The sequence below is a fragment of the Herpailurus yagouaroundi genome, unplaced genomic scaffold (genome assembly GCF_014898765.1).
Source record: "Herpailurus yagouaroundi ecotype Mexico unplaced genomic scaffold, PumYag 142, whole genome shotgun sequence".
Classification (NCBI taxonomy): Eukaryota; Metazoa; Chordata; class Mammalia; order Carnivora; family Felidae; genus Herpailurus; species Herpailurus yagouaroundi.
In genome coordinates this window covers 56,915,446-56,941,238 of record NW_024412397.1, presented here as the reverse complement: position 1 = coordinate 56,941,238, position 25,793 = coordinate 56,915,446, and the positions used below count along the sequence as shown (strand labels likewise).

Below are 25,793 nucleotides of genomic sequence, written 5' to 3'. Positions count from 1 at the left end.
GAACTGTTTGAATGCCAACGATGCCATAATAAAACAGGTGAACTGTATGTAGTGGGTGTGTGTTACAGTTTTATCCATTTTGAGGGAAACATTGCTTTTAACATTTAGAATACCAGTTTTTAACGTTCAAATTTGTACTAATACCTTTATTCCAGGGTTGAACCAAGCATAAATTATTGGGGAAAAGACAGTGCACTGATAGTACAGTTAGAGATATTTATGTTGTAAAGTGGTTTTCAGATTGTTCCCTTTCAACTTAATTGTGTGCTCCAGGCTTCCTGACTCATCTTTAGTCAGAATTTTATATAGTGAGCTTCTACATACGATTTCATTTATAGAAAGTTTTCTAGGGATCAAAAGGGATTTTAAACAAAATGCTATTTTGTTTTTTTAAATAAATCTATTATAATAGACTGGATTTGGAAAATGAATTTAATCAAATTAAGAAAGCCAGAAGTCCTGGAGTGCTAGAAAGGACTTCAGGAATTGAAAAAACTCGATAAGCAAAGTACCAGCTGCTGGTAGTTAACCTCTTTCTCTTTTGCTTTCTGTCAAAACTCATTTTATTTTTCCAAGAAGAAAATTACAAGAAAATAAAATTATGATTTCGTTAAAAAGGCAGCTTCCAGGATCTGACATGGAGTTATCATGGATTCATCTCAAGCTGTGTATCTTTGGCATCTGCAATATGAAACTATTACCTTTGTTATCAGGACAGTGACCTTGGGGAGAACAGAAAGATTTTCAAGCATCAAAGACCTACTTGTAGTCAGTATATTCCATTTAGTAGACATAATGATGCATTCTAGAAGAAAATATACTTCCACAAAAGCGGGAGAGAAGCAAACCAGATATTGGAGAAAGATTTAACTGTTTATTATGTATTATGAGGGTTTCCTATTGCCATTTCTAGACTTACAAAATTCAGTACAGTTTCATTTTCAATAAAGTCGATTGAATATTTTATGTGTAATAGCTTTCAGAGTGACTTTTTACCAACCTATGAACACTGCTGGAGTTGTCTTTTGACTTTGATTTTTTGTATTTAAATTTCATTGGTGTCAATGATTTGGTAAGTCCCAGTGTGCTTTTTCCCACCCCATTTTCTTTAGGATTTCCTAAGTGCCCTCGCTATAGACTCCTGGTTCCTAGGATTTTTGGAAGAAGCTTAAATTAAAACAGTTTTTAACATGCTTATGTTACAGATAAGTAACAAAGCACAGGTTATAGCTTTAAATTACATTGTGGTTTGATTCTAAAATAGTTTTAACTGTCAAGAGTTATGCAGCTTTTATCTATTTTAAAATTTAGATTTATAAAGGATTATGTTTATGTTTTTCTAATTATTTAGTAAATAATTGTGTCTTCTGAGTCATACTCTACAAAACTGGACAGTGAGAGTGGTCAACAGTTTCTTGATTTATAAAGTTAATTTCAGAAAAAATTAATCAAATAGATAAATTGTTAATAAATTAGAACCTATTTTGAATCTTGTGATTGTTAATGAATATATGATTTAATCTGTCTTTTTAGCTATCTTGAAAATGACCAAAAAATTCTTTCTCCTCTCACAGGTTTTTATGAAACTGGATAAAATAATATGCACGAAGTGTTACGTGCCCTTGAAACTAAATTCCAGTTGTGTTCAAGGTCTAAATGCAAAGTCAGATCAATTGCACTTTAGAAAACATGCGATGTGGCATCTGAGCAGTGGGATTTTGCTGACTTTGGCTCTCTTGATGTTTCAGCGGCCACCCCACGGTTTTCTGCCCAGCATGAGGCTTGAAGCGGTGGACAGACGGAACCCCAGGCTAATTCGCGTGGCTACAGTCATCGATGTGGATGAGCAGCGGTTGAAGGTAGGAACTTGCCAGAAGTGCCCTGCTGTTGTGGCTCCAATTTCTTGGCTCCGTTGGAGGAGAAAACTTCCACTGATTTCGTTCCTAGTCCCAGTTCCTGGATACAGAGATTTCCAGCTGGCTGGTACCTGACACGGAATCTGTAGATTAGACACACAACTGATTTTGAGTGGGATTCTAACATATTCACGTTGGGATTTGCTGTTTAGACTTTCTGTGTTCTTTCTCTCTTTCTTTCTTTCTTTCTTTCTGTCTTTCTGTCTTTCTTTCTTTTGTTCTTTCTCTCTCTCTCTTTCTTTCTTTCTTTTTTTAGCTGCCTTTTGTCACTATTATCAGCTATTTCTTTGAAATAGTCATTAAACACCTTAACAAGAACAATTAAGTCTTTGTTTTCTACTGTTCTTTGTTAGAGCAAAGAAAAATGAATAAAAGGACTTTAGTCACTGTAGCTAAAACAAAAAGTTAAATTTTGATATAAATATTTGATGAACAGATTTCTCTACTGTTCTTATTGTGAAATCTACTTTTTTAAAAGCACACATCATCCAAAATAAATTTTCTTAGAAGCTTTTCATTTTTTTGTACAGAGCTGAAAGTTGTGGTATTCAATAATTATATAACATATGACAGTTCAAAAGTTATTTTCCACCCAAACACAGTTTATTTCATAATAATAAAAAGATTCAAGTCAACTACTTTGAAAATAGGCACTATCAAGAAAGATGCTTTTATGTGTGATGTACAGTTATAATTTAAAATAAATCTTATGTGCTATATGCTGAATAATTTATCTCATAAAGAATAATCAGTACGTATATTTTAGTAAAATTTAGAGATGAGTATTTGGCCATAGATTATCAAGAATTGGCAGTGTTTTATTCTTCTGACAAATGGAAACAACTATGCTGAATGCTGTTCAGAACTAATACATTATAGGTGTTTTCTCTTACATATATTGTTATTAATATTTTATTTTAAATTTAATTTTAAGCATATTGCTGAAATTATTATTTGTGGCTCTTTATTGCTTACTCTTACAGCACTTACTCTGGGAATAACTTTTGGATATCGTAATTACTTTATAAATTCACGAATATTTTGTTATTGAAAATGAACCTCAGGTTTTTTTTCTCTGAATTCTCTTTTAACTTTTATTATACAATTATTGCATTTATAGGAAAAACTCAATAGTACATCAAATCTTATTTAGAATTCTAAGTGACAGATTGCTTTCTTGTGATTCATAAGCTATGTATCGTGGTATCCAGTTGAATGTATTTGCCAGCTTATTTATGTGATCATATTGGGCTAACACATTACCTTGAAATATTTGAAAAACTTTAGTTCCTAAATTGAATTTAGTGTATTCCTTATTTACTATCTCAACATTGATCCTTTTAAATCTCTGACAATTTAGCTGGTCCTTCCAAAAAATATTTCATGTATCTTCCCCTTATTTTTTCTCTTCCATGGTAATTGCTTTGTCTTTTACTATAAGGAAAGAGTTGAAAAATGCCTCGTCTCTCTGACAGGATTAGAACCTTAAGTGTTACCTCTGTGGTTGTGAGTGCAATGGAAATCCCGTTAGGATTTTAGGACTAAATTAAGATGTGTTTATGCTGCTGACATTCTCTACCCTGTGAAATGTTGCTTTATAAAATGTGAAATGAATTGCTTCCACATACCATTCAATCTGTCAGAATGTTATCAGTCCTGGAATGGACATTAATGTCTTAGGACTTATAGCGTACTTTTGACCTCACCAACAGCCTCTGCCCTCTTATAGCCCATTCCTGTGATGGAACCTCCATTTTGCCGTGGACTCTCCATGCTGCATCCACCCCCAGTCCTGCAGTTGGGTATATCCTTGTCCTGTCCCATGAGGTACAGGGAGAAAGATTGTGGGCTGGCAGTTTTCTGAATAGACACAAATTATAGAAAACATTCAGAAGTGTGGCTTAAAATTCCATTTATCAGTGTTCCCAGGGAGAAAAAGGCATTGAAAATGAGTCTCAAGTGTTTTCCTCTGAATTGTTGTTTAAGGAAATTGAAGGCAGTGGATGGGACTCTCTCTGCAGTAGAGAGCACAGTTGACACTTCCCTGATCTCCTGTTTGTCCAGCACCATTTGTTTATTAATATGCTGACCATATTCTTCTGTAATTTTCTCTTTTATTTATTAAAACAAAATTTTTTGTAATTTTCTCTTTTAACATCTATCTTTCCAAGACTGTTTTTATCACTGATACTAGCACATAATAGGTGCTTAATAAACATGTGAATGAATGAGTGAAAGAACAGATGGCACTGCATACATTCTGGCATCCTGTTATTTGAGTAATTGTGTGAAACAAAAAATACTCTTCTCTGATTCCTAACTCCTGTCCTGATTACTCACTCTTCCATTGGAAATCCAGTTCAACATAATGTACGAAAGTGACATAGGATAAATGGATCTGGGTTTGAATGTCAGCTCTGACTTATTTAACTGTGTTATTAGCTTGGTTACTCAGTATATTTGAACTTCTTCTTATCTGTAAAGTGATGTGGTTAATAATGCCTACCTTGCAGGCTTGTTGTGATAATTCAGTGAAGTAACAAATGTAAAATACCCAAAAATGTGCCTGACTCTCTCTAGCACCGTTATTAGCCAGTAGTAACTGCTGTTATTAGCCAGTGCAAATGCCCTGTGCTGCTCTCCCTGGGTGCCTTTATTTTCTGTGCTAACAAAGAGGCCTCATGAAAGGAATTGTCATCGGTAGGTAGAGGAGGAACAAGCCCACAGTCCCTGGTGAGTTCAAGGGGTACTCCCCTGGGAGTGCTCGTGCTCATATGGTATTGTGCTGCATGATTGTGTCTGACTGCTGAGAGTAGAGTCAGCAGGTCAACCAAAAAAACTATACTAATGATGATGATAATGACGACGATATCACTTAATTTTATCAGACGACACTCTTGTAAGGGCTTATATGCATTAGTGCATCCTCATAGCAACCGTGGGAACAAAGGTGCTATTATTATACTCATTTTATGGATGAGGAAACTGAAGGCCAGGGAGGTTAAGTAATTGGTCCAAGGTCACAAGAGGGAGAGAGAGAGAAAGCACAAGCAGGGGAGGGGCAGAGAATGAGGGAGAGAATCCCAATCTGCCCTGTGGCACTCCCTCTCACGAACTGTGAGATCTTGACTTTAGCCAAAGTTGAGAGTCAGAAGCTTAACCAACTGAGTCACCGGGTGCCCGAGGGGAACTGGGTTTAAACCCCAGCTTTCAAACAGAGTTTTCAACTCTAGAGCTTATAGTCTTCCTACTCCTTCTATTCTTATGTTTTAATCGTTATCATAAATATCCCACTTCATAATGGGAGAGCAGATGTCTAGGGTGGGGACCGAGTTCCCTCTTAACCCACCCTACTTTGTCCTTTTGCTGAGCCCACACTGCCTGTCCTCCCTGGAGGTTTGGGCGGTGGTACTGGCACTCCCTGGCAAAGCGCAGTAGATCCAGAAGACTAACTTTTTTCCTTTCCGCCACTCCTCAAATATGTAGTTGACCTTATGTGCTTGATTAATTCTATTTTTAAAGCAGCTTTTTTGAGATATAACTCACACACCATAAACTTCACTGGTTTTGACTATATTCCCAGAGCTGTGCACCCATCACTACTATCTAAGTTTAGAACCTTGTCATTCCTCCCAAAAGAAAGCTCATACGCCCTAGCAATGACTCCTTGGTCTACATCTCCTCGCAGCCCCTGGCAATCACTAATTCCATTTTCTGTCTCTGTGGATTGGCCTATTCTGAACATGCCATATAAATGGAATCGTGTAATAAATATGTCATCTTTTGTACCTGGCTTCTTTCACATAGCATAATGTTTTGAAGGTTCATCCATCTTGTAGCTTGTATCAGTAGTTCATTACTTTTTATTTCTAAATAGTATTCCATTGTACAGATGGATCTACCACATTTTGTGTATCCATTCATCATTGTAGATGTTTGGGTCGTTTCCGTTTTTTGGTTGTTTTGAGTAATGCTGCTATGAACATTTGTGTATGTTTTTTAGTAGATTTAAGTTTTTGTTTCTCTTGGGTATATCTCTAGGAGTAGAACTGCTGGATCATATGGTAACTTTTTTTTTAACATAAAATGTTTTCCATAGTGGTTGCACCATTTTACATTCCCACCAATGGAATATGAAGGTTTTAGTTTCTCTACATCTTCACCAACACTTGTTATGGTGTTTTTATTTTATATTTCAAATACTACCTAGCCTAGTGGGCCTTATGTGTGCAGATACAAAGAATGTGAATTATTACAGTTGACATGTTACCGCCAATAGTACATTGGCCAAAAGGAGTAGGATGCAGTGACTTCTTAGCGGTTGCAGGAGTAGAAGTGATAACAGCAGTAGATATGGTGTCAGGCTCAGAAGTCACAGAAGTGTTATCAGTAGAGTAAGAAGACCCAGTTATTGAATATGGACCTTGTTTCAGACATTTAGCTAAGTATCTTATGTATTGTACCTTTATCTTCACAACAACTTTTTAAAAAACTTTTATTTTTATTGAGGACTAACTGACATGTGACACTGAATTGGGTTCAGGTGTGCAACATAGTGATTCCATATTTGATCACCACAGTAAGACTGGTTACACAAAGCTCTTACAGGTATGGGTTATTTCTGCCTCACAGTTGGCATGGAGACTTTAAGTATTGACCCAGAGTTCACAATCAGTAGTGGAAGAACTGGCTGTAAACTCAGATGTTTCTAATTCCAAAGCTAGTGCTCTCTCATTTCAGATATTACCCTCTAGCTGTGATGAGCCATAGGAACTAGAGACTATAAATTGTCAGTGTTGGCAGGACAGGGCAGTGGCAGCCTGACTCAAGATATTCTCCACTCTTGCTCTTTTAAGTCCACTGGCACTAGACAAGTCAGATATTCTGATTTTCATACTGAAAATATTAATTTGCTCATGTGTGGTTCATGGCTTATGAAGTTTTTCTTGCCATGGCAGGTTTTTAAGATGCTATTTCCCTTGTGTTGATTACTGTGTTTATTAATTACCATAGTTACTTTCTAATAAATATTTATGATATACTCAGTGTGTATCGTGTTCAGTTTATAGCCATCTATTATGTTTAATAATTATTCTTTTGTTTGGTTGCACAGTATACTCTGTTATATTTGAAGGCCCATTACTGTCACCTTATCAGGAAATGCATGTTAAACTACAATAGACGGATGGATGCTTTTAGGAAGGTTAGGAAAAAAAAGTGTATTCTTCTACACTTTAGGAAAAAAAGTGTATTCTTTATTTAGGAAAAAAAAGTGTATTCTTCTACAAATAAATGTAAAAGGAGGACTTAAAACAGAAATATTTGATAAATATTTGCCCTGTGGGAACCACAGCTAAGCTGTGAAATGAATTATAAATGAATTCCAAATAGATGCTTTAGGAAATTCTCTTGAATCATTAATAAATTGAGTGTCTTCAGCAAGTCTTTTCATATTTAATGCATTAACTGGATGTATTTGTGGCATTTCTAAATGAAATAAAAGCATCACGACAAAAATTGTCCAATTGTCATGGTAAGTTGTCTACTTGTGTGACCAGACTGTTTTGAATTTTTGGGCAGACCAATAAGTTCAAAGCTTTTGTTTGAAAAACCTGCAGGTGGATTAGTGCAAAGCAAAAGTCCAAATACAAGTCAGTGAATGTTCATTTTAATTAAGGGTTTCCTGTGCTTGGAGAAAGTTGCTTGACCCCTATGAGTCCTTGTTTAATTATCTGTCAAAAAGGGAGCAGAATTGGAATATATCACCTCTCTTGCCACTGTCTCTAGCTGGGATGCATTTTTGAAAATGGTTTTGAAATATGAGGACAGAACAAGATACTAACATTAAAAATGACTGTCCTTTGAGCTAAACTTCTAATTAACGCCCATTACAGTGCCACAATGATTGATGACTGTCTTCATTTGGGAAGGAGACTGGGACAAATTTCAAAAATATTATGACCAATTAATGAAAAGATATTTTTTAAGAGTAGGTGAAACTATAAATTAGTGTCAGCCATGATTTCCAGATAGGTTTAAGGCAGGTAGAATGCCCTCCCCGGTAAAGGTGCATTAGTGTAATTATAGTAACAGCAAACAGCAGCAACAATAATATCGGTGATGGCTGACTCAGTTGTGGTGCCTACATGTTGCTGTTTATGTGCTTTTACATTTTCATATTCTCTTAAACCAGACAGCAAGCCTATAACGTAGATGCAGGTGAAGAAACAGTCACGCGTAACTTAAGCCGCTTGTCCAAGGCCACCCAACTACAGCCGGAGCTTGTAACCCATAGGGCAGCATCTCTTCCTGTAAAGGGACAGCAAGGAACTATTTCAGCCTTTATGGGCCTTGAGGTCTCTGCCACAACTCCTTGGTTCTGTGGTTTAGCACAAAGACAGTCATTAACAGTGTGCAAGCAGATGAGGGTGGCTATGTTCCTGTAAAACTGAGGACACTAAAATTTGAATTCTCTATAATTTTCACATGTCATGAAATACTCTTCTTTTTAAAAAATTTTTTTTTCAACGTTTATTTATTTTTGGGACAGAGAGAGACAGAGCATGAACGGGGGAGGGGCAGAGAGAGAGGGAGACACAGAATCGGAAACAGGCTCCAGGCTCTGAGCCGTCAGCCCAGAGCCTGACACAGGGCTCGAACTCACGGACCGAGAGATCGTGACCTGGCTGAAGTCGGACGCTTAACCGACTGCACCACCCAGGTGCCCCATGAAATACTCTTCTTTTGATTTTTGCAGCCATTAAAAAAATATAAAAACCAATCAATTTTTAGCTCACAGGATGCACAAAAACAGATGATGGACCCTGTTTGGCCTGTGGACTATAATTTGCCAACTCCTGTCTTAATAGATATACCAGACTGATTTGGCTATGAGAGATGAACTTATAAAATTGTTACTTTTAGTGTAAACAGTTTTGTATTCTTGCCTTATTTTTTTAAATATTTTTGAACGAAACCACATCTATGTTTATTTTCCAATCTAGTTTTAGATATTCAGTGGAAAGAAGTAGAAGAGATGAGCTATACCATATAATTAATAGCTTCTAGACTTAAATATATTTCTCCTCGTATCAATTGATAACCATCCATTCATTTGATTTTCAGTGTGAATGTAGTCAAGCTCCCCAAACGATGTATAATCTTTCATAGGGCAAGCTTCCTTGCCACTAGAATTATACTCTCAAAGAAATGTAAATAGATACTTACCTTGAACGTTTTTATTAAAGTCTCTATATCCAGAACAGAATCATATGCCCAACAGCACGGCCAGGAAGAACTGCCCTGGCGATGACTCGGATGTCCCACTCTGGAGCCATTGCTGGCACTCCTTAAGTAATCCTCACCAAGCCCCCATCTCACCAGCCTGACCTGTGAGATCTAATGAGATCCTGACATGTGATTATTTGGCTGGAGGCATCAGCTTAGTCATGAGCGGAATAGAATAGAAATAGAACATTTCACAGTTTTCTGTGCAGAACACTGTCTGTGTAGAAACTTCTTAAATAAAGATGATGATGTTGTAGCACTAGTTGTTCTTAACCCTTATTTTAGGATTATACATTTCTTTGAGCGTCTGAGGGCTGCTACAGATTGTTCGGCTGCAAAATGCACATACCTGTGGCTACAGATGCTGGATTATATTTGTGTTTCAAGAGTTACTGGACTTTTTAGTACGGATCTCATTTTAGGCTAACAATTCTCAACTTAAAAAAAAGGTCCTCCATTATCTGTAGTCTGTTGCTTTATTCAGTGCTTTATATTTACTCAGGAAGTATGAGACCCCTTGCCTGCTGTGATAACGAAACCTCTGGTTTCTCAGATGTTCAGTCAGAACGTGCAGTGTGGACCTGCTCTCTTCCTTCAGGGAAAACAAGAGAGTCTGTTGGATTTGTCTTGGCTTTGGAGGAGATGTGCACGTTTTCCATGGTTTTCTTGAACAGAAGCATACTATTTCTGACCAGCTGCAGTTTTGACATTCCACATGCCCTTACTAATACTGATACTTAGCTAATTAGGCTGGATATCATCTCTTTTTCTCACATCTTGCTTTATAGGCACTCTATTTTTACCAGTGGAAGAATATCTATCAAAAATAAATAAGAGCAAAAAACTCCCCAGAATAAAGTGACTAGGCAAGAGGGTGAATACATCTCCCATCTTGTTCTGAAATCTGTGTCATTTCTTGTGAAATAAGAAAAGATGATGGATAGACTCAGGAAAAGCAGCTGCTTCTGTGAGAAGAGAACGAGTGAATTCTTACATTAGATTAATTTATTTCCAAAATGGAGTTGTATTATTTTCCCACTGCTGCTGTAACAAATTACCACAAACTCAGTGGCACAATGCATATTTCTTTAGGTTGGCAGTGTCACTAGGCTCCAACCAAGATTTCAGCAGGGATTCCTTTTGGATGCTCTGGGGGAGAACCCTTTCCCTTGCCTTTTCCAGTTCCTAGGGCCTGCATCTGCTCCTTGGCTCATGTTCCCTTTCTCCATATTCGAAGCCAGCAGCATAGCATCTTCAAACCTCTCTCTGATATTTCTGCCTCCCACTAATCAGGGCAGTTGTGATTACCTTGGGCCCACCGGAAACCCAGGATAATCTCCCCCATCTCAAGATGACACCTGCAAATTCCCTCTTGCCATCTCAGGTAACCCTTTCACAGGTTTCTGGGCTTAGGATGTGGACAACTTTGGGAACCATTATTCTGGTTCTGCAGACTGCAGTAGTACTGGACAAAATTAAGATGCTCATTAAAAAGAGGGAGAGGGGGCTTTTACTTACTAAAATCAAGAGATTTTACTTACTAAAGAGACCATTCCAGGAGCAGTGGGCCCTGGGGTGATGTTGAGATTTGGAACCTGCCCTCACAAGCGAGTTGGGGAGGTAGGTTATATCACAGTTCAATATGGGGGGCATGGCACAAACTATTGAATGTTGTAAAAGCCCATTTGCAAATGCAGCAAGCCTTGTGAGCAAAGATGCCGAGGGGCAGATGGCTTCTCCAGGAGAACAGTTTTTCCTCTCTTAGAAAAAGTATAGAACATGCCTTGTTTTATTTGCATTTCCAAACACCAAATGCCTTTATTTACTATCATGTAGAGACAAAGGAGATTTCAAATTTAATCTGTCTTAATGTGTATGTGTGTGTATGCATGCATGTTTGTATCTATATACACATTTCTTCTTCTTTTTTTTTTTTTTTTTTTTTAATTGAAAGCCCCTTGAGCCAGTGGTCTGTACATGATCTGTGTTTGGACCAGTTGCATAGCTGTGGGAGCCACTGGGGCTCAGCTGTGGGAAATGGGCCACAGGGGTCTGCAGCACAAATGGTTGCTATGGGTCTTCTTTTTCTACTACTGCTTCTTAGGGGCTTGTTCCCAGCACTTTCTACTCCAGGACTCCGCCCAGGTGTGTGTGTGTCCTTGCTTCCTTGGCAGAAACAGGGCCGAGTCATGGAAACAACGGGACAGGGCCATATTCACTGGGACCCAAGGGGTTCTGGTGATAGAAAAAGAAGGGATGTGTAGATCCTGTAAACTCAGAGGATGTATTTGTGTTCCAGGGCCATTGAACCAGTAGGGAATGAATCAAAGTTGAACCAAAGATGGGGTTCAGAGATACAGGCTGGGCAGGATGATGGCCCCAGTGAACAGGTTGATGATCTGGTAGGCAGGCAGGGCAAAAACTGGAAACAGGCACAGTTGAAAATGTTTAGGCAATATTCCAAATCCTGGCAGAACTGGGTGTGGCAGGAACTGGGTGTTGCATTTCAAGGGTGTAGTACAGGGGAGGGTTTTCCACAGAAGCAGGATCCAGATCCAGCATTGCCTGGAAGAGTGCAGAAATGGAGAATCAGGGCCTCCCCCAGACCTGCTGGAGTCGCAATGTGCTCTCTTCTCAAACATGAACAAGGAGTACTTATTCACATTCAGAGAAAGGCAGTCTGTGTGTCTTCTGCCCTCGTTTTTAATTCTTTTCTCCACATGGGTTGAGGAGGGTGGTGCGTGTCCACTGCCCTCCACGGTAAGCCAGGCATGAGTGGCTGTTTTTGGATTCTAAATTCAGCAGACATTAAGATCTGGGTGGTTCTCTGGGGAGCCCTCTGACCTGTGATACTGTTGTAGGAAAATTAAGTCATCTAATTAACTCCTTCAAATATATGCTCCCTAATTTGGTGTCCACAGTGAGCCTTTATGTCAGAGAGCTGAGAGGCTGGCACTCAGTCCTTGGACTCCTAATGTAATGATCAGTATTTCCCTGTCCTTTTCCTTTGGGTAGCAGTAATCATTCTTGTAGGGTCTATGTGGTTACATTTACCTTGTTCTCCTCTACCTCTTTGCTCCTTTTGAGTCTTCTCATTGGCTTCTGTCCTTAACCTCTTGCCCAAGGCCTTGGTCCCTTTGTCTTTACTTCTCTGTTCTGGTAGCTCTGAAGCCTGAGTCCATATTTAAAATGCCCAGCAGTTTGGGAGCTCCTCAGGTTATTCTAATGCACTGCCTGGGCTGAGCACCTCTGCTGGGTTCTATCTCCCTGAGAGAACTCATCCTCTCCGCTGGTTGTCAGGACCTCTTATTGACTGATAACTTCCAAGTTTGTATCTGTCTCTTTCCATGACCTCTTCTCCAGAGCCCCAGGGTCATATATTTAACTGTTACTTGACATCTTTTATATGTTTCATGAACTCTTCACTATATAGGCCCCAACCCGTTTCTCCCTTAGGCATCCTCAACTTAATAACGGCAACTTACCCATCAAATTGCTCAAACCAGACACTTGGGAGTCATTCCTAAAATTTACCCATTTTGAAACAACCATATGCAGTCAACCACCATATTCGATTGATTCTGACTCCAAATACTATATCCCTAGTCCCATTGCTGCTCTCCATCTCATGACAGTCACCCTACTGACAGCTGACATCATCTGTCAGTTGGACCACTACAGTTACCTCCCAGCTGCTCTCTGGATCCACTCGAGATCCTGTCTGTCCATACTATATAAAGATGCCAGCGTGAACTTGAAAACATGGGTTGGATCACATGACTCTCCTGCACACACTCTTTGGTGTCTTCCTATTATTTTATTTATTTATTTATTTATTTATTTATTTATTTATTTATTTTCATTTTTTTTATGTTTATTTATTATTAAGAGACAGACACAGAGCGTGAGCAGGGGAGGGTTAGAGAGAGGGGGGAGACACAGAATCTGAAGCAGGCTCCAGGCTCTGAGCTGTCAGCACAGAGCCCCACGCGGGGCTTGAACTCACAAACTGTGAGATCATGACCTGAGCCAAAGTCGGTTGCCCAGCCGACTGAGCCACCCAGGCGCCCCAAGCCACCCAGGCGCCCCATTCCTATTATTATATTTAGATGAAAAAGAATCAACTCTTCTAATGTGCCCCACTAATCCTGTATAATCTTGACTTACTTCTACAATCTTATTCCACATTTTATTACCTTTAGAGACCATTGTAAAATTTGGAAGAAAATAGAAAAATACTAGGATTTGGCTAGTGACTTTTGAATTCAGTTTGAAAAATTATCTTTTCAGCTGAAAGTGATACTTCACTCTTAACTTCACATGAAGGGATCACACATAACCCTCTCTTCTGCTTTTGAAAAATGCCAAAATCATCTGTTGAAGGATTGGCTATATTCAAAACCAGTGTGGGCAATGACAGCTATTCCGTGACCAACTTCTATAACAGGCAACTGGCAAAATTCTTCACAATTTATTGTAAGGTGCATCTTGATTTAATAATCAGTGAACTGTAGTACAGGGTGGGGTGAGGGATGTGCATGATAGAATCAGGGAAATAGGAGAATTCTTTTTTCATGGTTTTTTTTTCCAGTAAAGATTTGCTTTGTGAGGTTAGAAGATGCATTTTTTTTTCTAATATGTGAAAGTGGCCTCAATTTTATGTGAATGTACCAAAGTTATAAATGGACAGTGAAGCCCAAAGAAAATATGTATAAAATCTCTATGTATGAGCTACATGTAGATGCTTTTAGGGCCACTCAAAATCAGTAGGTTCTGGGCTGACTTCAGAGGTTTTGCGTAAAGAACCTTCAGTGAAGCAGGTTTTGTTGTCTTGTTTACCACGTGCCATGTCTCTGGCATTTGTGTCCTTTTACAAGTGGACTGTCTTCTCTTTCTGCTCTGAGTGTCTCTCCGTAGCCCCTAGCTTCACTGACAGTGTGATATTCACCCATTCTCAAATGGTTGCCTGTTTGCAAATTTCTGAGTGAGGCCAGAAAAATCCCATGCCTGGAGAAAAATGAAGAGACATTCCAAGAGGTCTAACTTTAAATTTATCTCTGCAAGTGTCCAAGGGAAACCATAAGTTCATTCTTGTGATTGCGCTCCATTTCCCAAATCAATTCATGTCCCCATTCTCCAGGAACACCGTTTCCCACATCCTCTGTCCTCACGTCTTTCTCCTCATTCCCCTTTTGTAACCTTGGCTTCTCATTCTCTGGGAAAATGGAAGAAATGCAGAGTAAAATTGCTCCTATCCCCATGCCAAATCTACCTTTCTATCCTTGTCCAAATATACATACTCAAAATTCCTACTTGTTGCAGTGGGAGAATTATCCATGTTCCTGTCTAATGATCCCTGCTTCTGTAAAGCAATTACTCTCCTCTTATATGAATTTAATTTTCATCAAAAGACTTGTGGTTATCTGACATTAAATTATGTATTCACTTATTTCTTTTATCATCTATTTTGCCACTAGAATGTAAGCTAATAGAGGAAACCCTTTTCTCCCTTGATTACTCAGGTACTCTTGATATCCCCAGTGTCCATAGCACAAGTATCTGGCATTTCAGGAGTGGCAAATAAATATTTGCTGAATGAATGAATGAATCAATGAATGAATGTGAGTTGCAAATAAAACTGTACTGATAGATTGTTTGCTGTAATGAATTACTGATTATTAAGGATTAGTTATTCCTTAATGCACAAATGAGCATTAACTCTTGGCATCAGCTGTGTGCCCTCTACATATTCCCTCACAAAAGAGTAGCTATTTATAACATCACATGGAAAATTGGATTAATTGGCAGTTTGCTGTTTCTAATACACCTTTAATAAGCAGCGTGATAATGGTAAGCATGGCCGGGAATGATATAATATTTGAATAACTGCAGTCATGCATTATTTCATTGTATATGATCCTTTCTCCCTTGTAATATTGGCTTTGTGAATCATGGCAGTTATAACAGTGTCAAAGAAGCATAGCCCATTATGGGGCCATTATACTAATAACACATGACAAACAGTGGCACCGTGGAGTAGTAATGGATGCATAATGGATAATAAATGGTTGGAATTCTGAACAGTAATGCTTGCTAGTGATTTGCTTGTAATAATAACCTTCTCTTAAAATAATTGTGACTTCAGTGTCAAAACTGCCAGCTGCCTGAGGGGTGCACATTACTTTTTGAGGGCGACCCATTTCACTTGGCTTAAACCTTTCTTTGCTTCCCAGCTGATGAGGCATATCCTGTGACAGCCTATGCCCACCGTGTCCACAGGATATCTCCATTGGTGAATTAGCATGGCATATCTTAATAAATAAGAACCCCCAAATTGATATGTCCTGGAATATATGAAATATCATTACATCTTCTCACTTGCTATGCTCCACACTGATTATTTCCCATTTGCATCTGAGATTCCTGAATGAACAGTTTTACCGACAGTGCTTTGTGCTGCCTTCAGGAAACTTGCTGCCTTGACCTCTGTGACATGCTCCCCGAAGCCCTGCTCACCACTCTTTGCTGTCTTTGATGTTCCATCATGACTTTTGAGGCAGCTCCCTCTTGCCAGGGGGATTCATTACTCTGGCACCTTCCTCCTAGATGGCATTGCTGCCTGGCACCTTCCTCCTAGATGCTCCGAAGCTCTTTACCTCCTTGAGCCCTGGGCATTGCAGTGAGACCCCAGTGTTTTGCTCTGATTATTAATTATAATTTGTCTGTCACTATCCAAGAGCCAATTCAGTGCTTCCCTTCTGTTGAAGCTCATCTTAATGTTTCTATTTCAGTTGCCCCCCCAAAAAAGCTACATTTATTCAAGAATAATATCACAGAAGTCCCCTTCTAACCCCAAGTGTCCATCACTAGTCCTTCAGATTCCCCCTTCTGCTTTGGCTGTAGCCAAAACATCCCCCTAATTCTGCCATTCCTACCATCTCATGACGATAGGGCTCAGTGTCACTTTTTCAAGACCATATTGCCACTTGTCCAGGTGGTAGGTTGTTATCCATAGTGACTACCAATAGGCTCTGCACAGTAATCATGGGGACATTCCATCTCTGCTTTCTTTAGTATGGTATCCACTTGGTACATGTGACTGGAAAATGTGGCTGAGGAACTGAATTTTCAATTTCAGTTAAGTTTAACTAAATGGATTGCCACATGTGAGCAGTGACTCTTGGACTGGATAGTGTAGCCGTAGGACATTTGGTGCAAGTGGAAGTGGTGGCTGGTGCACATCCACCTGCAGAAGTCCCTTGTAGGTCATGAGGGGTCGGTTAGCTGCCCCCGGGAATCTGATCCTGTATTGGATTTGGGATCATGCATGCTCTATCCCTGCATCTTTTTGGTCAGCTTGTGTCTGAAGGTCAGGCTTCTTCTGTCTCTTTTAACATTACTAGTGAATATCACAAGCTTACGAGGTTGAACAGATTTTTTTACCCCTTTTGGAAACCAAAAGTATAATTCAGATGAGAGAAAAGAGGCTGGTTAAACAGTAGGCAAAATCAATAATTACTCAGTGATTAATTCTCAAGACTGAAAATTGTCTAAATATTTAAATTGACCTTTCTGCTCTGCCCTAAAATGTGTTTTCAGCAGTGTGAGCATCGTAATAAATATATGCTTCCTTCCTAGCCTAATAGAATATGTCTACAGTTTAGCAATTTAATAATTATGCCCCAGGACTAGATGCGACCTGCCTATCATTGTCACAATTTAAATTCCTTGTCGGACAGTGGGTACCCTGTCGATTTTGAAAAGGCCAAGGACCTTCATTTAATACTTCTTACAACACACGGTTGTTTCTTTTCAACTTCTACTGATTTATAGAATTTTAGAATTTAGGCTTTACTTTGGGAGTGGCACTGAATTTGCTGCAGTTCAAAGCAGGTGGCTTCAAGGGAGAAACAGACCAAGGAGCACACAAGAAAAGAGAAACACAATAGAAACTAACATTTTTAGGCCCATGGTATTCATTTCTTTAAAAACGTTTATTATACAACCGGTGCTCAGAGTGCGACACGAGAAGCAGAAATAAGACAAGGGACTCTTTTAGACTTGAAGTCTCAATAAAGATTAGAATAAGTGAAGCATATTGAGAGTAGTGCAGAATTCCTGGGTTTTGAGGTAGTGTTTTATCTTCCCCTGATAAATACCAGACATTTTATCATAAACCGGGAATAAATCCGATTAGCAGGTGGCAAAATGACAAACGGAGCTGAAATAATGGCTTGAGCATGAGCGCTTGCAGCCACAGGGAGTGGGGAATGCGTCGCTCACATTTCCACTGTGAGCATGTGCCTTCTGTGAGTAATGTGACCTTTTCGTCGGCAATATAATGCCCGCAAAGAGAGACTGAAGAGAGAGGAAAGCACCCTTTAGATTAGCTTGAGAGGCCACAGTGGCAGAGAGAGGGGGTGGGGGGGATCAAAGAAGCCTGATGAATGGAGAGGGCACTGGAAGCAGGTGGGCAGAGAAGTGGGGAAGGCCACGTGGACCCAGACCTGCGCTCTGCAGCCCTGAGCTCAGGATCCGCTGCTCCTGATACGTACTCCTCTGCATCAGAGCTTCGTTGCTTCTCTCAACTGCTTCGGCTGGGGGGTGGGGCGGGGCATGGCATGAATGTATTGACACCTGTGGGAATGTGGGTCTGAAAGTAACCCTGCTTGGAATTCCATCCAGGTCACCAGCGCCAGAGGACGATACAAGCCCCTGCAGCCGGAAGCTGTGCAGGGCAAGGCCACCTGTGAAAGCCAGTGTCAGCCACTTGGGGCCAAGAAAGAGTTCTAGTGAACACTGTCAGGAACGGTTGAAGTACTGGGGCTCTCTGCACCAAGGCAACTGTCAACAGCTGTCTTAGGCCCAGGTTTCTAGATTTATCTCTAAGTTATTCAGGCCCCTGCTTGGCCTTGCCTTTTGGGTTGAACTTCTGATTTTGAACGGATTCCTGAAGGAATATTTGTGAAGGCTCTTCTGGTGCAAGTGAGAGAAATCCAAGGCTTCCCCAGCATAGACTGGGAAAAAGGGGGAGTGGGAGTAGCATTTGTCTCACTGAAATGGGAAGAGATGTGTGGAGATGATGCCCAGGGTCTCTGAATCCAGGGTCTCAGGCAACTCTGTCAGTCTTTCCCTCCAGATCTCTTTCTCTAGACCTTCCTGACTGTCTCCCTACTCTCCTTCCCTCTGTGGGTGTTGATGTTTCCTTTTCCATTTAGGCATGCGGCCACCAACAGTGCCACCCTCGAGTCATCCCAGCACTGAGAGGGCCATAGCTTCCCTACTACTCTAGCAGAAAAGTCATGGGAAGATTCCAATGGGGTCAGGAACCAACCCCCAGACCCATCACTGTGACCAGGACTTAGGTCATCTAATTGGCCTGCTGTTCCCCTGCTGGATACTGGAACGGGCTGAGTCTGTGGCCCGGTTGATGGACATTGATTGGAATGAGGCCGATTCCCCAAGAAAGGAGCTCCCTGGTCAGGTGGACTACCATAGAGTCGCTACAGCACCACTCAGCCTTTGTTAGCATTAGCGCTCATCTCCTCCAGTCCCTACGCCTTCAGGATACAGGTCTGAAGGCAGAGACGTTTCTCCATCCCCACTGGGACATGCTTGACATTGGAGCAGACCGTCAGATGCTTGGAAAATTCAGGCTTTGTATTTAAGTCTCTCAGCTCCTCTTCGAGCATTTTTCACCCGGAGAAGGGGTCAGAGTTTTATACTTAAAAGACTTTGGATATTTTCTTTTGGATAGATAGGCCCCTAGGACCAAACAATTTTCATAAATCATGTAACTTTTCTAGTGATTATCTTTTCTGAACCTAAGAGTGTATTCAAAGTTAATATTCCAAGGTTCTATTTAAGAGGAGCTCTAGGTCAGGGTATTTCTTGCACTTGTGGGAGTAGTAGAACAGTGCAAAGTCATTAGTGAGTTCTAGTCCACCTGTGCTTGCCGTGGGTGCTGTAGCCAGTTACTGCGTGAGTGGGGTGCCGAAATGTGAGAGCCAGAGAGAGGGAGTGAGGGACGGAGTGGGCCACTCCCCCCAAAGTGCACCACAGAGTGGAAGCACACCGACCCCCTTCTCTGTCTGCTGACCATCAGTGGGCACCAAAGGATATTATTACCTTGTCTGCTCTGGGGTTGGTTGGCCAAGAGCTCTTTAAAATTCCCATTTTGTTTTTCTGGCTCAGGAAAACCAGGCTTTATGGAAGAGCTAATAAGGCCCATCAGATAAGCAATAGGCATCTGCAGGCATTAAACTGAGCAGAAGCAGGGATTGTGTGGAATTTTAAAACCGTCGCTTTCTTCTGGGCAGCAAAATATTGTATCCCTAAAGTAATGTTTTCATCACAAAAATAAATTTCTGCCGTGTTTCAACTCCAGAAATCTTGGTAGGTCTCTTCTGAGTTTGCCGTTTGCGTACATCTGTACGTATGTTCCTCAGATAGTCGGAGGCTTACGGGACATTGCTTCATCCCAGTGTCTGTGCCCTGAATGGAATTGTGTCACAAGGTGCACTGCTGCTGCTGCTTGCAGCCCTTTGTAACTTAACACCGAACAGAAAACCCCGACCCAAAGCTCTTAGCTTTAGCCAGTAATTCTGCAAGCCATCTAGCAACCAGTAAAGGGTGAGATATTAGGTGCCACATCTCCCAGTGCACGGGTACTGGGGGGCTTCCAGAGATCCAGGGGACGGGGATTTCTGAAGCCAGATGAGAACCTGGCTCCCTTCCGTGGACCTACCACAGAGGGCATGGCTCTCCTCGTTCAATTCAGGCAGGTTTGCGCTCAGTGCTAGAACAGACATTGCTTATTAATCTACTAGAACCTCAGACCATGGTTTCTTGATGATATGTGTTGTTCCCAACCTACTGTCACTTCCAAATATTTCTTTTTTCTTTTTTCATTTTTACTTAATACCGTAATCCACGATCCCATGCTTTGACATCATTACCTCCATGTTGCAGGCAAGGACGTTGAAGTTCAGGCTATGCAGCTGTCACACTTAACATCACTCAGCTAGCAACAGGTGGCACCTGGATTCATGTGGTCTATGTGTTTGGAAAGGTCCAGTGTGTCTCTAGTGTGAAGGCAACTTCTCTACTTTGACAGTGACAGCTGTTCTCTGACTCGCCGTCCTGAAGAGGCTCCTTAGTGCAAGATGGAGACTGGGGTTACCTCTGTAGCTCTCCTGATCACCCGTGCCCACCACATCTGTATTGCAGATTTCTAGTCCACACCCCAAGAAGGAGGAAGTGCTGGTGGCCTCTGTCTCCCGTACTGATCCTTCAGTGCTTTGTGACTGACTTGGCAGTTCCACGTTAAGGACCACAGCGCCTAGTGTGAGGAAGTAGAGACCTTACTGTTAGGTACTCTGGTTTTGCTGGAATCATTGTGAATTACGCCTCTCTTTAGGCTGCGCAGCACATGGGCTGTAATTAATTAAACGGGCCACTTCCCACTGTGCTTGCTTTTAAATTGGTAATAACTATGATGCCATACTTGTCACTTCACGGAAGAAACATTTTTTTTTTTTTTAAAGAAATGGTGGAGATGACTATGGCGGTGGCATTTAGCCGCCTACGTGTGCCATTTCTTCCAGATATGGTATTTGAGCCAGTTTTCAGAGGTGGGTGGGCTGCTGTGACCTGCACCCTGACCTCCCTTCAGGAGAGCAGGCTCATGCAGATTCCCTTGCTGAGCCACTTTCCTACCTGGATTACGGGGTGTTTACTTATTTTCAGGGGCAGTGTGGGCAGAGGTGCTACCGAATTGCAGTAAAGCATGGAACAGATTCTGATATATTGGGAATTTAACACTCATGGATGCCTAAAATTCTCAAAAGTTAAAATGGGAGAATATCTTGATTTATTTTCCAGTGGGAAGGATTTAAACAGGCTCAAATTTTCAAATTTTCTCCTCTCCTTAACTTAATTTTGGAGAGCTTGACTGGAGGACATTTAATAGGATGGACTTCTCTCCTCAATCCCACAACATGCTGCGGTGAGCACAGCGGGCTCCAGAGGAGGTTTAGTATATATTCACCAAGATCAGAGGATTCCTTTGCCCTTTTTATTCCTTGAGGTGCTTTTGGCCAAATAACATGAATTAGAGGCTGTACAGTGAATTTGTGCCAATAAAAGATTATTTAAGCATATTCAGGAGTGGCCCATATGTTGGGCGTGTGACCCAATCTCCCCACTCCGCCTCCCCTTCCTCCACAGACCCAGTACCACTCCTCAGCAACACCCCTAACTCACAGCCATGCCACTGCCCACTTCTTTGATTCCACCAGGAGTTGTGCTCTCTCTCTCTCTATCCCTGTTTATGGCAATTTGATTAAGAAACTCAGACCCCTGAGCCCTTCAACTGTCCCAGCACCGCAGTCCCCAGTCTTTGCCCTGTGCCTTCTGGAGTCTTTTCTCTGAGCACTCTCTTTACTCTTCTCCTCTAGACAAAACCTGGGTCCCCGAGGACACTGCCTCTTCTTCAGCCCAAACCAGCAGGAGCCCCCAGGGTCTGGAAATGGGAGAGTTGTGTGCTTCACTTCTCGTTATTTCCAGACCTTCTCCCTTTCCCTCCCTAAAACCCTCCGGCCTGGAGACCGTGCTTACCACTACTACTCATAGTTACAGTTGCCCACCGGTGCCCCCCTCATTCCTTGGTTATTTTAGCTGCTAGCTTATGGCCACTGTTGCCAACACACCCTGGTCTTCATTCTTGCTGGTTTCAGTATACACATGGATATTCCTTCTGACACTCTGTCTCTTCAGTTCCTTGAACTTCTGTCTTTGAATTATCTTGTCCTCCGCCACTGGCCCCTATTATCCTACTTTAGTGAATACATTAGTCCATTATTATTAGTGTCAATAATGTAACTCTTTTCTAATTGCAGTTTCTTGCGCCTTCCTCTCTGACCACCACCATATTCTTTCTTGGTGATTCCCTTGAATATCTCAATTTCCATCAATCCTTCAACCCTCTCAGGGCTCCCTGATCCATTGATTCTACCTCTTATTCACTGTTGCTCACCTTCTCATTTTCTTTTTCCCCTATTTTCCACAGCATGAATTCAGTGGATAAAGGGCATAATCAGACCATAATATATACTTTCAGCTTCCTTGTTCTTCGGTTGATCCTGCTTACTTGTCAAAACTGCAGCGTTGGCAAAATCTAACTGTGCCTTCCTCATGAAGTTAAAAATGGCTAGACAAAACGTACGCACTCTGCTGACTGGTCTTCTTGCACAAACACAAAATGCACATGTTACCTGGACCTTAATAATGACTGCGAATCATTATGTTTCCCTAATCCATTGAGTCTCCTTTTGTCCTAGATAACTGTTTCATACCTGCTTTCCTCTCCTAAATTTCCCACTCCTCTTGCCCTCATCCTTGTCCTCAGATGATGATACTTTTATTACTTCCTACCCCACCTAGAAGATTGATGCAGTCGAAACAGAAATTCCACACATTCCTGACACCATATGTACCCACCTGCCTGCTTCTGTCTCCATGTGTTCCACCTGCCTGTTTTATAGATGAACCTTCCATGTTCTGTTGAAGGCAACCCCTGCTTGTGTATAATCCTGTGCTTCCGGCCTCCTCAACCACATGTCAGCCACTTATCTCTCTTCCCTTTATTATCTTTATTCCCACAAGATAATTTATCATGGAAATATGATATTTCTGTTAGCTTAAAAATATAATTTCCAGGGGTCCCTGGGTGGCTCAGTCGGTTAAGCATCTGACTCTTGGTTTTGGTTCAGGTCGTGATCTCATGGTTTGTGGGTTCAAGCTCCGCGTCCAGCTCCATGCTGACAGTGCAGAGCCTGCTTGAGATTCTCTCTCTTCCTCTCTCTCTGCCCTCCCCCCTTCAAAATAAATAAATAAACTTTAAAAAAATATGTAATTTCCTGACTCCAGTTCCCTATTCATTTTTCTTCTTCTATGGAAAGGAAGCCTCTTTGAAAGAGTTGTCTGTACTTTTGTTAACACTTTCTTCACCTGGTTTCTGGGCACCACATTCTCTTAGTTTTTCTCCTTACTCATCGCAGTTCCTTCTCTGACCCCTTTTCTTTGATTCCTCCTTATGTCCCCAAACTTCTAATATCATGAGCACCAGGGCTTTTCATTGGACCTCTTCTCTTCTTTAACTGTATTTAATTAGTTTGTAATTTCATCAAATGTCATGGCTTTAAATTTCATCTACATGCTGGTGGACTCCAGACTCTTACATCAAACCACCTACTCTGTGTGTCCATTTGATAACTAATAGATTATCAGACCTGACGTGTCCCAAATTTGAATACCCATTCTTCTTTCCTAAAGTTTTTCTACCCCCTGTCTTCTCCATCTCAGGTAATGGCCATTTCATCCTTCCTGTTGCTCAAGTCAGAAGCACGGTGTTATCTTTGAGTCCTTTCTTTCTATCACAACTGACATCAAATCTGACAATGAACTGTTTGGCTCTAGCTTTGAAACACATAGAATCAGCCATCTCTCCACCCCTTCTGCTGATAGCACTGTAGTCCAGCCCACCGCCATCTCTCACCTAACTCATTACAGTTGCCATCTACCTGCTCTTCCAGCTTCCAACCTCACAACGTCTCTGCCACTCTCTGTTGTCTCAGTGCTGCAGCCAGACTGATTCTTGTAAAGCACAGGTCAGATAGGTTACTCTTCTGCATCAAGCCTTCCAGTGCGCTTCTCTTTCTCCCAAGAGTAAAAGCCAAAATCCATAAAGCCCTACCTAACTTGGCACCGATGTCACCTCTCTGACTTTAACCCTTACTACTTTTGCACTTGCTCACCCTGCTTTAGCAAAACTGGACTTCTTGCTGTTCTTCTTGGCCATGCCAGGCTATTGCCCCAGGGTCTTTGCACTGGCTGTTCCCTTTGTCTGTAATATTCTCCCTTATAGATCAAAATTTCTAACTCCCTCAACTCTGTTAAGCCTCCCTTTGCCAATTTATTTAAAATTGCAGCAACTCTCAACTGGCACACTCCCATTTCTCCTAACTCTCCTCTATTTTTTCCATCTTTTACTACCCTTTAACTTGCAAAAAAATTTACTTGTGTGATTGTATGTGGTTATCTCTACTACAGTGTAAGTTTTAAAAGCAAAGAGGTTTTTTTTTTTTCCTTCTTTTGTCCGCAGATATATTCCTAGTGTCTAAACTAGTCCCAGGTGTGTAGTATTGGTGTATTGGATGAATAAATGAATGACTGTTGAGAGCTCTATCAATTCTGAATCTGGCTTATTTTCCATCTAGGACGCATGTCACAATGGAGGAAATATTTGTGAGCCCATTCCTGTTTTATTTCTTTTTTACTTTTGTAGAGTTAAATGTATATATCTTAAGTGTACAGTTCAATAAATTATTACATATGTATCTATCCTTATAACTACCATCCAGGTCCAAATAGAGAGCATTTCCATCACTCAGACATTGTCTCTTGAGCCCTCCTTCATCAATACCACAGTCTCCTTCTGTACCTTCCAGACACAGCTGTTATTCCAACTTGTATTTTACCACAGATTAATGTTTCCTATTCTTACATTTCTTAGAAATGGAATCATACACTGTTCCTCACAAATGGGATCATGCTCCCTGTGTCTGACTTCTCTAGCATTTTTATTTTCAGCCTATCTATGAATTTAGTCAGATTTCAAACAGATATAAAAACAGATACAGTTGAGTCTTGCTTTTCATTTAGTGTGATAACCTCTAGATCTTTCATTTTTAGCAGTTTGAATTGATGTGCCTAGGTCAGGGATTTTTTGGTATTTCACGTGTTTGGAATTGACACCAGTTTCTTGTGCATGTGGGTTTGTGTGCATCATGCGTTTTGGAAAATACTCATCTGTTACCTCTTCAGACATTGATTGTGCCTATTTTCTGTCTCCTGCTCTTCAGATATCAGTTATCCATGTGTTACACTGCTTGAGAGTATCCTGCATTGCTCATGATCTGTTCTATTTTTATCCATCCTTTTATATTTTTGTGCTTGAATTCAGGCATTTTCTATTGATCTGTCTTTTGTGTCTCTTGTCCTTCTTCTGCTGTTTCCAATCTGCTGTTGAGCTCCATTGATGAATTCTTAATTTCAGATATAGAATTGTAAATTCCAGAATATCCATTTGATTCTTTTTTAGATAGTACATTTTTTTCTTGGTGAATTGATCTTTTTGTCCACTTGGCCTACATTTTTTTCTGTTTCCTTTAACATATTTAAAACCACTATTTTAATATCCGTGACAGCTGGTTTGAACATCTGGATCAAACATGCTGGATGTTGTGTATTAAAGAATCATAGATCCTAAAGTAGATGTTACTTTCCCCCAGAGAGGCCATGCCTTTTGTGCAATTAGGCAGCTTGTGAGAGAACGACTCTTGTGGGTTGAATGGTGGCCCTGCAAAAGATACACCCACCTCTGTCTCCCAAACCCGTGATGGTCACCTTATTTGGGAAAAGGCTATTTGCAGATAGAATTAAGTGCAAGATGTTAAGATGAGATCATCTTGGATTATCCAGTTGGGCCCTAAATCCAATGACAAGTGTCCTTGTAAGACACAGGGGAGA

At 40.8% G+C, this 25,793-nt stretch overlaps 1 protein-coding gene across 4 annotated transcripts in view; it reads left to right on the top strand.

The window, feature by feature from the left end:
- L3MBTL4 (L3MBTL histone methyl-lysine binding protein 4) overlaps positions 1 to 25,793 on the top strand; it is a 359,374-nt gene that overhangs the window by 121,359 nt on the left and 212,222 nt on the right. For all 4 annotated transcript variants that reach the window (XM_040479355.1, XM_040479359.1, XM_040479357.1 and 1 more), the window contains one exon: positions 1,749 to 1,859. In XM_040479355.1, the coding sequence (XP_040335289.1) occupies positions 1,749 to 1,859 (111 nt within the window). The remainder of the gene's footprint in view (positions 1 to 1,748; positions 1,860 to 25,793) is intronic.